The 12,099-nt window shown below is 44.0% G+C and overlaps 1 protein-coding gene across 1 annotated transcript in view; it reads left to right on the forward strand.

Annotated features, from left to right (window-relative positions):
- Positions 1 to 1,908: 1,908 nt before the first annotated feature.
- Positions 1,909 to 12,099, forward strand: part of fbxw2 (F-box and WD repeat domain containing 2) — a 29,467-nt gene continuing 19,276 nt past the window's right edge. The window contains exons 1-4 of the mRNA XM_084324549.1: positions 1,909 to 2,190; positions 2,297 to 2,418; positions 3,261 to 3,547; positions 5,438 to 5,660. Coding sequence (XP_084180675.1) covers positions 3,281 to 3,547; positions 5,438 to 5,660 — 490 coding nt within the window. The 5' untranslated portion in view covers positions 1,909 to 2,190; positions 2,297 to 2,418; positions 3,261 to 3,280. The remainder of the gene's footprint in view (positions 2,191 to 2,296; positions 2,419 to 3,260; positions 3,548 to 5,437; positions 5,661 to 12,099) is intronic.

A 12,099-nucleotide genomic window follows, 5' to 3' on the forward strand; every position in this document is an offset into this window, starting at 1 on the left:
AGGGTATGGCCACACCCCTGCTTATGTAGGATGGGGGTGTGGCCAGACAGATGACGGTATGTAAAGGTACATGTGGAAATTTATTCAGTGCAAGTACTGAAGTGAAGAGTATTGCCACTATGACGCTGAGCGTCACTATACTCATAATAACTATGGTTATATACATAACCGTACGTTCTTGTCAGAGACCAGCAGGGCTGAGTCGTCCGCAAACAGGAACAAGTTGCAGTCACAAGCTGACGACATGTCATTTGCATAAATTAGGAACAGTAGCGGTCCTAGTATGCTTCCTTGTGGAACACCACAGCTCACTGTGAGGGGGGGGGATAGGGTACCGTTTACCTCCACCATCTGTTCCCTCCCCTCAAGGTAGGATTGCATCCAGCTCACTGATAGACTAACAAAACCAATTGTTTTTAGCTTGTCAATCAGAATGGAGTGATTGACAGTGTCGAAGGCCTTTTGTAGGTCCAGCATGACCATGCCGCAGTATTTGCCCGTGTCCACCTCTTGTTTGATGTGGTCGTTCAAATAGAGAAGGCATGTGTCAGTGGAGTGGGATGTTCTGAAGCCAGATTGGAATTCGTAGATTAGATTTTTTTCTGCTAGGTACTTTTCGACCTGTTCGTAGACTATGGGATCAATCAACGCACCTGAGACTCGTCAGGTCATCACCAGCCCCGACAAGAGACCAGTTTCCCTGTCCGAGTGTTGCTACACCTAGGTATGAGGACGTAACCTACTTGCTACTCCGTCTGTCTCCCTGTGCCCAGAATCGCCTGCCGTTCGGTCTACGCTGTCTCCCAAGACACCACCCGCCTGGACGTTCCCGTGGATCACGAGGAGTGCTCCTGCTCGCACCTGTCGCACATTCCTGTTAATTCTAAAACCCTGTCTGCATGGTACCTTGGTATTAAACAACCTAAACCGCCTCATTCTCCTCTCCCTGTGTTCTGCTCTTGGGCTCAAGTTATTGCTACTCTAACACCTACAGAAACGGTTCGCCTTCAAAGGGATCTCTTTACCATCATGCCCCATATGGTCTAAGACTTAAGTAACCCCCTATTAATTGCTGGTGGCAGTACAATAATAAACACTTCATCTTCTTAGAAGGCTCTGGGCTCAACCCTCCGCTTTTGAAGTTTGCCAGGTTGTGTTTAACTGTTTGTGTGACCCTTTTCACCTGTTACATTTTTTTTTAATGTGTAACGGTCACATGTGGACACACACACACACACACACACACACACACACACACACACACACACTAACAGACGTTGTACATTTTTACTAAAATAGAGCCTTTAGCCCTGCATGAATGTAATAGAGGAAATAACCAAATTAATTCGAGTTGCATAATTAAACAAAATTGCTTTTCGATTATATGCACCCTTACAGTGTCGTCGTCCCCCCACCCACCTCCAATGTACAGCCCCCCCCCCCACACCTACCCAACCTCCTCAAATGTACAGTTTCTACGTCAAATGTATATACTCTCTTTTCTGGACTCTTTTTGTATCACAAACAGTACTGTATTTGCAAATCTGGTATGTCATAAATGTATAGATGTAGCAGTACTGTATCAGTATGTTGTGTGTGTCATATGTTATGATGAATTGAAAATGGGGGACTCTGATGTAAACAAGACGAAAGTCTTTCTCTTGTCTGCATCCCCCTTAGCTGTACTGTACTGTACCCATTCTGCAATCTGTTAATAAAGTTTTCAATCAATCAATCAATATTATATGGTCTAATAAATATAGACTGTCTGTAAGTAGCTATATATCTGCTCAGAAATTACAGTGCTATTTTGCTTTCGACTCCAAACCTATGGGTGGCAGTATGTCGCAGCCGAACGTTACTGGAGAGGGAAACTGCGGAGACGACCGGAAGCAGGTTTGTAAAAAATAGTTTGCAGCTTGTTAGCTTAGCTAGATAGCTAAAATATCGTTTGTTAGGAGATTGACAAGGAAACTATCGTATTGTCTACCTGAGTGATAGACGAAAGGCTAAGGAAGGGTTATTATTTTTATTTCTAGAAGATAACTGGTTACCCGCGTTAGTGGGGCCATCCTTCCATTAACTTGCTTGTTGACAAGTTGCGTTAACTTGGCTAAGAGCTCACGGCAGACATCGTCCCACTGCTGCTAACCGAACTACCTGCAGCAGCTAACGCGCTACGTGCTGCCGGTTTGTGGCGATTTTTGCTCGTTAATTTAGCTTCGCATTCTTTTCACGCGGTCGCCACTCTCGCGCACGTCACCTGTAATATTTGTCTCGCTTTTTTTTTGTACAGAGTACTTCTTCATGGTATCACACCTGTCTTCGTGTTCACATTATTACGCTGTGCTAGCTAGTAAGCCCACAAGCTAACTAACGTTAGCACGCCTGCCACCGAGACGGGTTCTACGGGAAATGGTAGGTTTCATGTTAGTCGTTGCTCAGTGCTTATTTGCAAGATATTGGTTGTAACGTTAATGTTCATTATGCTACAGTTTAAACATTGTCCTAAGGGGTTGGGTGAAAACTGTTGTTAACGTTAGTATGGCAACCTAGGCAGGCAGTCTGCTAATGACGGTCATCAAAATATGATGATAGCAGCCATTTCTTGTGACAAGAAAACAGGCACCGTTGCATTAGTGCGAGCTGACCTGCCGAGTACTTTCCTAAACACGACCTAACGTTAGCTATCCGCTGTGCCAGTCACCTCAGGTTCCTCCAGTTCGTTAAAGTTAACTGTATACTGGGCTTGAGACGTAACGTTCAGACAGGTTAATCGTTGACCAGGTTAACTTGGCCAGTTACAAACACATGAGTCAGAGTGGTGTAATAATGTCCCCTCATTCTAAATCATCTACCGTGCTGTGTCCATTTTGGCTTACCAAAAACTGATATAATTTGTTCTAAAGATAATTGATGTGGTCCTACTCTACTTCTGCCTTTGTAACCTCCCACACCTCCTCTTTGCCAGTGTAGACTGCTTTTTCCAGCATATCTCACAAGTAATACATTAGTCACGTATGTGCCTGATGGCATTATTACTTGGCTCCAGTACCCAAACACCAAAGTTGTCAATGTTTAGTAATACAATTGTGCATGCAAGTTTTTGTCATTGTATAGATTTCAGCCATCAGTCAAATCAGTTTGACAGTTTGACTGATCAGTTTTCGAACTCATTGGGTCAGGTAGAAATAATCCAGTTGTAGCCGGTGTGTAAAAGTTGTATCCGTCATAAGTGGTGTCCTCCGGTGTCTTTGCAGGTCATCGCTCTCATGTGCCCATGGAGAAGGCGGCCTTTGAGGGGTGGCTGGAGTCAGTCTCCGCCTCTTTCCTCACACTGAATGACCAGCAGCGCAATCATTCTTTGGACCAGCTCATCTCGCTGAGCGGCGCTGTCCAGCTTCGCCATTTATCCAATGGACTGGAGGCGCTGCTCAAGCGCGACTTCCTGCGCCTGCTGCCCCTGGAGTTGACCTTCTACCTGATACGCTGGCTGGACCCCCAGACCCTGCTCACATGCTGTCTGGTGTGCAAGCAGTGGAACAAGGTGAATGTCTCCTGTTGTCTCGTTACTGTACTGTCCTGCGAAAGGCCAGCTGAATGAGTAGTGATGCATCTCTTCTCCAGTCATATAATATTGTAATGCAGGGCTGTACGCTAAGCTTTTTCACTAGTAGGGGCACACTTGCCCCTAAATGAGAAATTTAGGGGCAAAAAATATTTTTTAGGGGCAAATTTTTAAATAACAATTTACCATTATTTATATCGATTGTTTTTTATTTTAAATATTTTATATTTTTTTTTAATAAAATATATATATTATATAATCATACTTGTAGTTGTATTATCTGCGAGACATCGCCACCACGCAACAAGTCAAAATGCTCGCTATATGCAACCAGCTCCACTGTCTGTGTGTACTCGAGTAGCCTCCAGCTACGGCCAGGATTCTCCGGAGCTGCAGCTGGACCCTATACTGTAGCCTCCAGCTACGGCCAGGATTCTCCGGCGCTGCAGCTGGACCCTATTGACTATATTCAGCGTGCCCTCAGCTCGAATACGCATCGACTCAGTGTTATAACTTATAAGACATACATTGATATCAGGAGCTATCTGAACTATTTAGTTTAATGGGACGTTTCGTTTTGAACAGTAAGCTAACGCGAGCTATCATGCACTACTAGACTTGCTGGAGGATTTGTTGATATCAGTAGCTAGCCGGCTGGCAGGCTCACCGAGGTCCCAGTGTCCCACTAGAGACTAGTGTTTACAACAGCCACGGGTGCGGGAGGGAGGAGGAGCAGACGCCGCAGCTCTCTCCGTGTGTCTGAGTTCAGTTCAGTTCGGCTCACTATAGGAGGTCGAACGCGTCGAAAATATGAAGCAATACTAACTTTACTTTTCTTCATAGCTAAATCAGACAGTCAGCCAGTCTATCAGAGTGAGTGCTCAGTCGATTGTTCCCGCTGATCATACCTGCTGAGTGCTCACTGCTCAGCTTGCGTGAGTGGCGTCATCACACGCCTTGGATAATTTAGGAGTGAAATGCGAATGCAAGGCTTGAAAGCACTGCTCGCAAGCCCGCCCCCAGATAATATTTACCAATCGCAACGGCCAATTAAAGGGGCAATTCGCGACCATCTCGTCGCACTGTACAGCCCTGTAATGGAGAGGGCTGTTACTCCCGCGTTCTTTAGCCAACACAATACGGTGGAGACCGTTTTATTTACACACAAAGTGAAAGCACAAATGTAAATACTGCCTGACTAATTTATACAAAACAATATACTCTTTACCCGGTTTTATATATATTCAGTTCTTATCCAAGTCGGCTTTCCCTGACACACTCACAGCCTCTCCCAGCTTTTTGTCAGTGTGTGTGTTCCTGAATTCAGGTCCAGAACACTACTATAAAGAGAGAGCATAATTAGTCAACAGGTAACACCTGTATCAATTAACTAACCCTGGCACTGCTCCTGTGAACCACTCCCACCCATCTCTCCCCTGGAGCAGAGCCCAAACCACAAACATGAGTTCTTCTGACAACGGTCCTCATTCTCGAACGGACATACGTGAAAGTTACCAGGGAATTCCTTCGTAACTCGATTTACGAATTTATTCTGCATTCTCGAATTTCCTATTGTAAATTCGTTGTAGGATTTACAAACTTGAAAAGGCAGTCGTAAGTCGGACAACCCGATCTGCGCCCGTGTTTTTAACGGCTTTCTTTGTGAGAAATCCTTGGGGGATTGCCGTCACTTTAATTAAATTATAATGATAATAATTATGACTATTTGTATCATATAAATTGCAACTGTCTGCACTTAGCCTAAACCTAAACATTTGTGACCACCATTTTTAAACGTTGTATGAAAACATTTTACTAGATTATGGACAAAAAGATTATAGTCTTCCTGTCCTGGCCCTACTCTTCTAGGTGATCAACTCCTGTCCAGAGGTGTGGCAGGGCGTGTGTCGGGAGCTAGGCTGGCGGATCGATGAGGCCATTCAGGATGCGTGCCACTGGAAGGCCGTCTACCTGAAGGCCAAGCTGCGCATGATGCAGCTGAACGACCAGGAGGCCTTTGAGACGTCCTCGCTCATCGGCCACAGTGCCCGTGTCTACGCCCTCTACTACAAGGATGGCCTTCTCTGTACAGGTAGAGGCTGATATTTTTAACTAAAATAATTATATTGATATTAGCAAACACTGCAACAGCAGGGTATTCAATTAATAATTCTCAATTTAAGGCCTTAAAAGGTATTAAAAAGTCTTACATTTCATATTTTCATTTCGATTTTTGGGGAGCTGTCAGGAGATATAATTATATTAAATATATGTTTTTGTATTCAAGTCATTGTTTTTTTTGTGGGGCTACCGGGAGCTTGGTGCGTCTGGCGAGAGCTTGTATGGAATGTGCACAAATTTAAATGGGCACACAAATGTAGCAGCCAGTTCAGTGTCACTATGTGTTTTGTTTTTTCCTAGTATGGTCGTTGTTGGAGCCAAAATGCCTTTCTGTTTATTTTGTTTTATTTTAACTCGCGGTGCAGAGGTGTGGCATTGTCAGTCACCATGGTGGTTATCCATTTATACTGATCAGTGGGTGACGAGCCCCAGGTGTACAAGGGGAATAGCCAAACAGTTTTTGACCGTGTTCGTGTTGATATGCTGTATAGGTCGGCATTCAGTGTTATTAGTTTAAAGAGTTTTTGTATATATTTTTGGTTTATAGTGGTCAATAAATGGATTGGCATATCCGAAATTATACGAGCACTCTGGACATTGAATTCTTCAAGCCCGCATCTAACTCAACTAGGGCTGCAACTAACGATTATTTTGGTAGTCGACTAATCTGTCGATTATTTTTTCGATTAGTCGAATAATCTTTTTTTTTAATCTACTTTTTCTCCCATTTTTCTATATTTTTCTCCCATCCCAATTTCGTATCATCCAATTCAACCCTCCCCTGTCACAAACGCTGTTTCTTGCCTCCCACAAGCCGGCTGCAATGTGGACTAAGTCATACATAGCACAAGTCCCCTCCGGTACTTGAGGTAACAGCAGTCTCATCTTTTCACCTGCGCAGCTCGATCTCTCAGTGGCGAGGAGTAACGCGTGGGAGGCTCACGCTGCCCCCGACACTTCCTGATTCTACTGCGCAGGCGCACCAACCGACCTGTAGGAGTCGCTGTCCACAACGCCCGATCCCCACCCATCAGTTTCCCACCCCCTAATACGGCCAATGTGTATTAGTATGAACGACCAGCTAAACTGAAAGCAAGATTAGTCGACTAATCGGTCACACCCTCCATCTCTGCTTCCTGTGGGCGCGGCTCCTTTTCCGGGCTCTTAGCAGACTTCTTAGCTTAACATAACAGACCGACAGTAAGTTTGGGGGAACTAATGGGATAACTGGGGTTGCAACAAAAGTGCAACTAGGGCTAAAAACACAATGAAATAAAATAATAATAATAATAATAATAATAATAATAATAATAATATATCCTTCTTAGCAGACTTCTTAGCTTAACATCCCAGGGAACTAATGGGATAACTTGGGATGTTGTTTGCTCCTGACAAGAGTCTCAAAGTCTGGGGTGATGGTAGACAAAGCAACTCTGAGGTCATGCTCAATGTCCAATCTGTTCCTCTGCTTTGTCTTCAGCTGGACCAGAGCTGAGAAGCCACTTTCACAAAGATAGGTAGTGCAAACATTTTCTAATTTTTTTTTATAAAGAAACTATTATTATTATTTTTTACGACACATCGACGCAAAAATTCTGCGTCGACGAGTTTTTATGATCGTCGTCGTCGACTAATCGTTGCAGCCCTCAACTCAACCCTTGCCCCTCGCAGTAGGCTTATAGGTAAAGGCTCTACAGTCATGAAATTTGTATAAAATGTTGCTTTAAGGCACGGTGGTGTAGGGCTGGGCGATATGACGATATTATATAAATATCGGGTACAGTTCATTAACGATACACTTTTTTAACGTATTGTGGATATCGTGATGTTTTGCCCAAGAGGATTGTGTCGCGTCAATCTGGTCCACACCCGTTCAAACTTTTGAACAACGCCGCCCCCACACACACTACTGCATCAAAGTTACTAATTATTATTAACAAAGGCATTCGTTTTGTGGCATTAACGTTATATAGTTACACGTTCAATAACATTAGCGTATTTACCCAAACATAGCAATGTCCGATGACGACATAGATAGCAAGCGTTACTGTTCATATCTCAGCCCGTGCGGAGTTGTGCATGCCCATTCTGCGGTCTGTTAATAAAGTTTTCAATCAGACAGATGTATGGAAAGGCTTTTATTATAACATTCGTTGCAATAAAATCATTATGGCTTGTTTAGTCATGCTGCGGTGCGCTGGTAATCACTCGTCTGCCGCAGGGAGCTGTTGTTGTCGTTGAGCTGAGCTCAGCTCTCGTCAAAATCAATTGCGGAAGTAAAAAACGCATAGAGCTTGCCGATTGGTGCTAAAAACAGCAGGGCGGGTTCAATCGTGTGACGTAATTGGCAGACTCGACTGTCAATCAAAATTATTCTGTTGCCGGCTGAATGATCGAATGAATGAAAACGTTATTAACGATTGCAGAATGGGTACAATACAGCAGTACAGCTCAATACAACAACAGTGGACTGGGGGATGAAGACCAGAAAAAGACTTTCGGCTTTTTTACATAAGGGTCCTCCATTTTCAATTCATCAAAACATTTAGAGACATACAAATATACAGTAGTTTCATAAAAATGCTAAAATGCTATTTATTGATTGATTGATTGATTTAAAACTTTATTAACATTGCAGAATGGGTACAGTACAGCTCAATACATACAATTGTTAAGGGGATGCAGACCAGAGAAAGTCTTTCGTCTTGTTTACATCAGGGCAGTGTCGGCGCCATGGGGGGGCATTCGCGGGCCATGCCCCCCCAGATGGAGCACTGTGCCCCTCCAACCGGCATGGTCAATTATTATAAAAAAATAAAATAATTAAACATACATTTTTTTTATTATAGTAAAAGTCAGATGTTTTCCTTTATAAATAGGCTATTTAGCCTATTATTAAACGAAATTAAACAAAAAAAGTCTTAAAGGAAGTGTATGTTTGATATCACGCGGCTTCACGCCACGGCTCACGCACGCGTTATTATTGGTTACGTTGAGTTGACGGGTAGGGCGTGACTGCATTTGAATTGATTTTGATATGGGTAGGGCGTGACTTGAGTGAGGTCAGTGAGCGCGAAAGTCAAAGATAGAGTCAGACTCAGGTAAAATATAATAATCACTTCTTGGAGACGGACATACAAATAAAATGGATATACGAAAATGGTTGGCTGGGGCAGGCGCACCTAAGGCTTCTTCACGGCAATACCGGCAAGGAGATTTCGACACTTGTCAACACAGACCAGCTACGAAGGAACAGGTACTACTTCTCGTCTTAGCTGAGCTAAAAGAATGCTGGTTTGGACTCGTCAAAGATTCTCAGCCAGGTGTATAATAATACGAAAACGAAATACGTGATCTTTCACTTTGTGTGTGTGCGCAAGACCCAGTGTGTTTGTGACGTGACGTGCAAGAGAGAAAGAGAGAGAGAGAGAGAGAGAGAGAGAGAGAGAGAGAGAGAGAGAGAGAGAGAGAGAGAGAGAGAGAGAGAGAGAGAGAGAGCAGCTGTCCATGGTGCTGAATATTTGCGACAGGGCTGTGTTAGTCTGGAGCCCATATGCTTCTTAATGTTAAATGAATGTGGCTAGCTAACAAACACCGTAATATTAGTTACATAATACATGTTAGTTTGTCTAATACTTACTCGCACATGTGCGGAACAGCAGCTTCAACTTGTCCATCTGAGCTGATTTCATTGAGACCAGGGATCTGACCGCAACACTCTCCTCTAACAGACCAGTCTTCGCCCGCTTGGTAGCTAGAGTATGTATGTGGCCGTTTGATATTTCATGATCCTTTACCATTTCAAATTTTAAATGGGTTGTGCCAATAACAAACGACAAGCTTTTGGACTTGTCAGTGCAGACGCAGGGTATGGGGTAGACCTCGCATACAGTCACGTCATCCCCCAATAACCAATAACCAATAGCCAATAACAGCTTGCATAATATAGTCAGTACCTGGCGCGAGCTGTTTATTGCAGCCAACTTGAGCGACCGGAAATAAACAGCTCGCGCCAGGTATATATAATGCGCTTGTGCCGGTTAGACTATAGGCTATGTTACATAACGTTACGTAACGTTACGTATGTAGTACTTGCGGTGCGTGCATTAGTGCATGTTTTGGGGATTAGTGAGAGGACAAAAACAATAATTATTATTAACACATGCGTTTTCTGAAGCGTATATTTTATGCCCTCCCAAAATTACCATATGCCCCCCTGATAAATTCGTTCTGACGCCGACACTGCATCAGGGTCCCCCATTTTCAATTAATCATATTTCATATCTAAATCATATAATATCTCATTGCTAAATATATGCAATATATAATCTAATAATCCAATAATCTAAATCTAATATATAATATAAAAATGCTAAATGCATGGGTATTTTATTTAGTCTTTAATGTTAGCTTGCAAACTCAAATACTGTCTTGGTAAGCCTCATAATGAATTGTTTGGGAAAAAAAAGAAAAACATCGTGATGTGTATCGTGTATCGCCGAAAGGTCAGAAAATATCGTGATATCATATTTAGGCCATATCGCCCAGCCCTACGGTGGTGTAGTGGTTAACACTGTGTCGCCTCACAGCAAGAAGGTCCAGGGTTCGATTCCCGCTTGGGCACCAGGTTTCCGCGATGCCAGGTACCCAGGTGGGGGATCTCCCAGGCCTTTCTGTGTGGAGTTTGCATGTTCTCCCCCGTGCTCGCAAGGGTTCTCCCCCCAATAAGAGAAACCCAATGGAAAAACATGCACAACAGATCGCTGTCGCGTCCCTGACGAAGACGGGCAGGAGCACTTGGATTGGTCCCCGCAGCCCTCACCGACGCCCTGTCTGCTCCCGGCAGCCCTTGGGGGGGGGGGGGGGGGGGGGGGGGGGGGGAAGGACGACGGGATGGGTTAAGAGCAGAGCTCAATCGCATCGGCGACCCTGAGAGACAATTGCATGGGTGTGTGACGTGTATTCCTCTGTGTGTGTGTGCCGCCCATTGCATGTCGTTGTGTCGTTGCATGCCGAATAAAGACCTCTCTAAAGAGGTCCTGCATTATTATTATTATATTAACTTGTTGAAACCTGCAGTAGGCTTGGGCGGTATCCTTATTTTCAAACCGGCAAACCTTTATGTTATAATACCCCGGTGCACGGTATTTGACGGTATGACTTTCATTTTCATCAGCGGGGGGGGGGGGGGGGGGTGTTACGTGTTACCAAGTAAACAAATCATCGCCAGCTCTCAGAATGATAGTCCCGTCCCGCACCGGTAGAAGCCCGCACCGTTTTAGCGTTAGCATCTAGCCTATAGCCATGGCAGACTATTTGATTCCTTAAGGGCTAGAAATTGCCTGGGTTTTGGTCATATGCTCCCGAAATGCTCCCGTTGTTTGGCTACTTCTATGTGCAGTAAAAACTACTCGAATGCTTTATAACCTAGCCATTGATTTAGTTCAGGGTAATCCAAGATTAGCCGCAGAGCTAACGCTACTAACGTGAGCTAACGCTATTTATTCAAGCTCAGTAGCTCACAGAGAGAGATAAACAGCTGACAGCGGATAGTACAGGACGGTACAAATACAATAAAAATGCGGGTGGGGGCTGTTGTGTAAACCTTGTACTCTTTAGTTCACATATAATAAGAGACTGATTGCTCCACAAGGACCACAACAACACTGCTCTCGTCACAACGCTTTACGGTATTTTCACAGCACTGTCGCAACATTACACCGTTGTGACCATAGATATCTATAGAACACTAGATAGCTTAAGGCGGAGTCACCAGCGTCACTGAACCGCCGCCATCTTGCTCCAGTTAGCCTTGAGTGAGAGTGAGTGAGCTGCACAGACAAAAATACTCATAACTCGCTGAAATATTGACGGATTTACAAACGGGTTGGTTTGCTATAAACATCAAAGATGTAGTTATGATACTGCATACTTATAAAAAAAAAATTTAAAAGATGTTTTTTTTTTACAAACCGCTTGAATCATAGCCACGTTAATAATGCTTGTAATAAACCAAACCGTTTGTAAATCCGTCAATATTTCAGCGAGTTATGAGTATTTTTGTCTGTGCAGCTCACTCACTCTCACTCAAGGCTAACTGGAGCAAGATGGCGGCGGTTCAGTGACGTCGCTCTCCATTGGCCGGCAGCGCGGGCAAGCTATCTAGTGTTCTATATATATCTATGGTTGTGACCCACTCGCTCCACTAGAGCGGTCTCGCCCTCTGCTGGCGAGTGTGTGCACTACACTCAGTGTGTGCACTACACTCAAAACTCCGTTTCACTGTTATAGAAACTGAAGCGCATCTGTGATTTTGACGGTGACGGACGGTATTGAAAATCAATACCGTAGGTATTTCTAAATACCCTGGTATACCTTAATACCGTCATACCGCCCAAGCCTAACCTGCA

This window comes from Notolepis coatsorum, assembly GCF_963971535.1.
Source record: "Notolepis coatsorum genome assembly, chromosome: 11".
Taxonomy (NCBI): Eukaryota; Metazoa; Chordata; class Actinopteri; order Aulopiformes; family Paralepididae; genus Notolepis; species Notolepis coatsorum.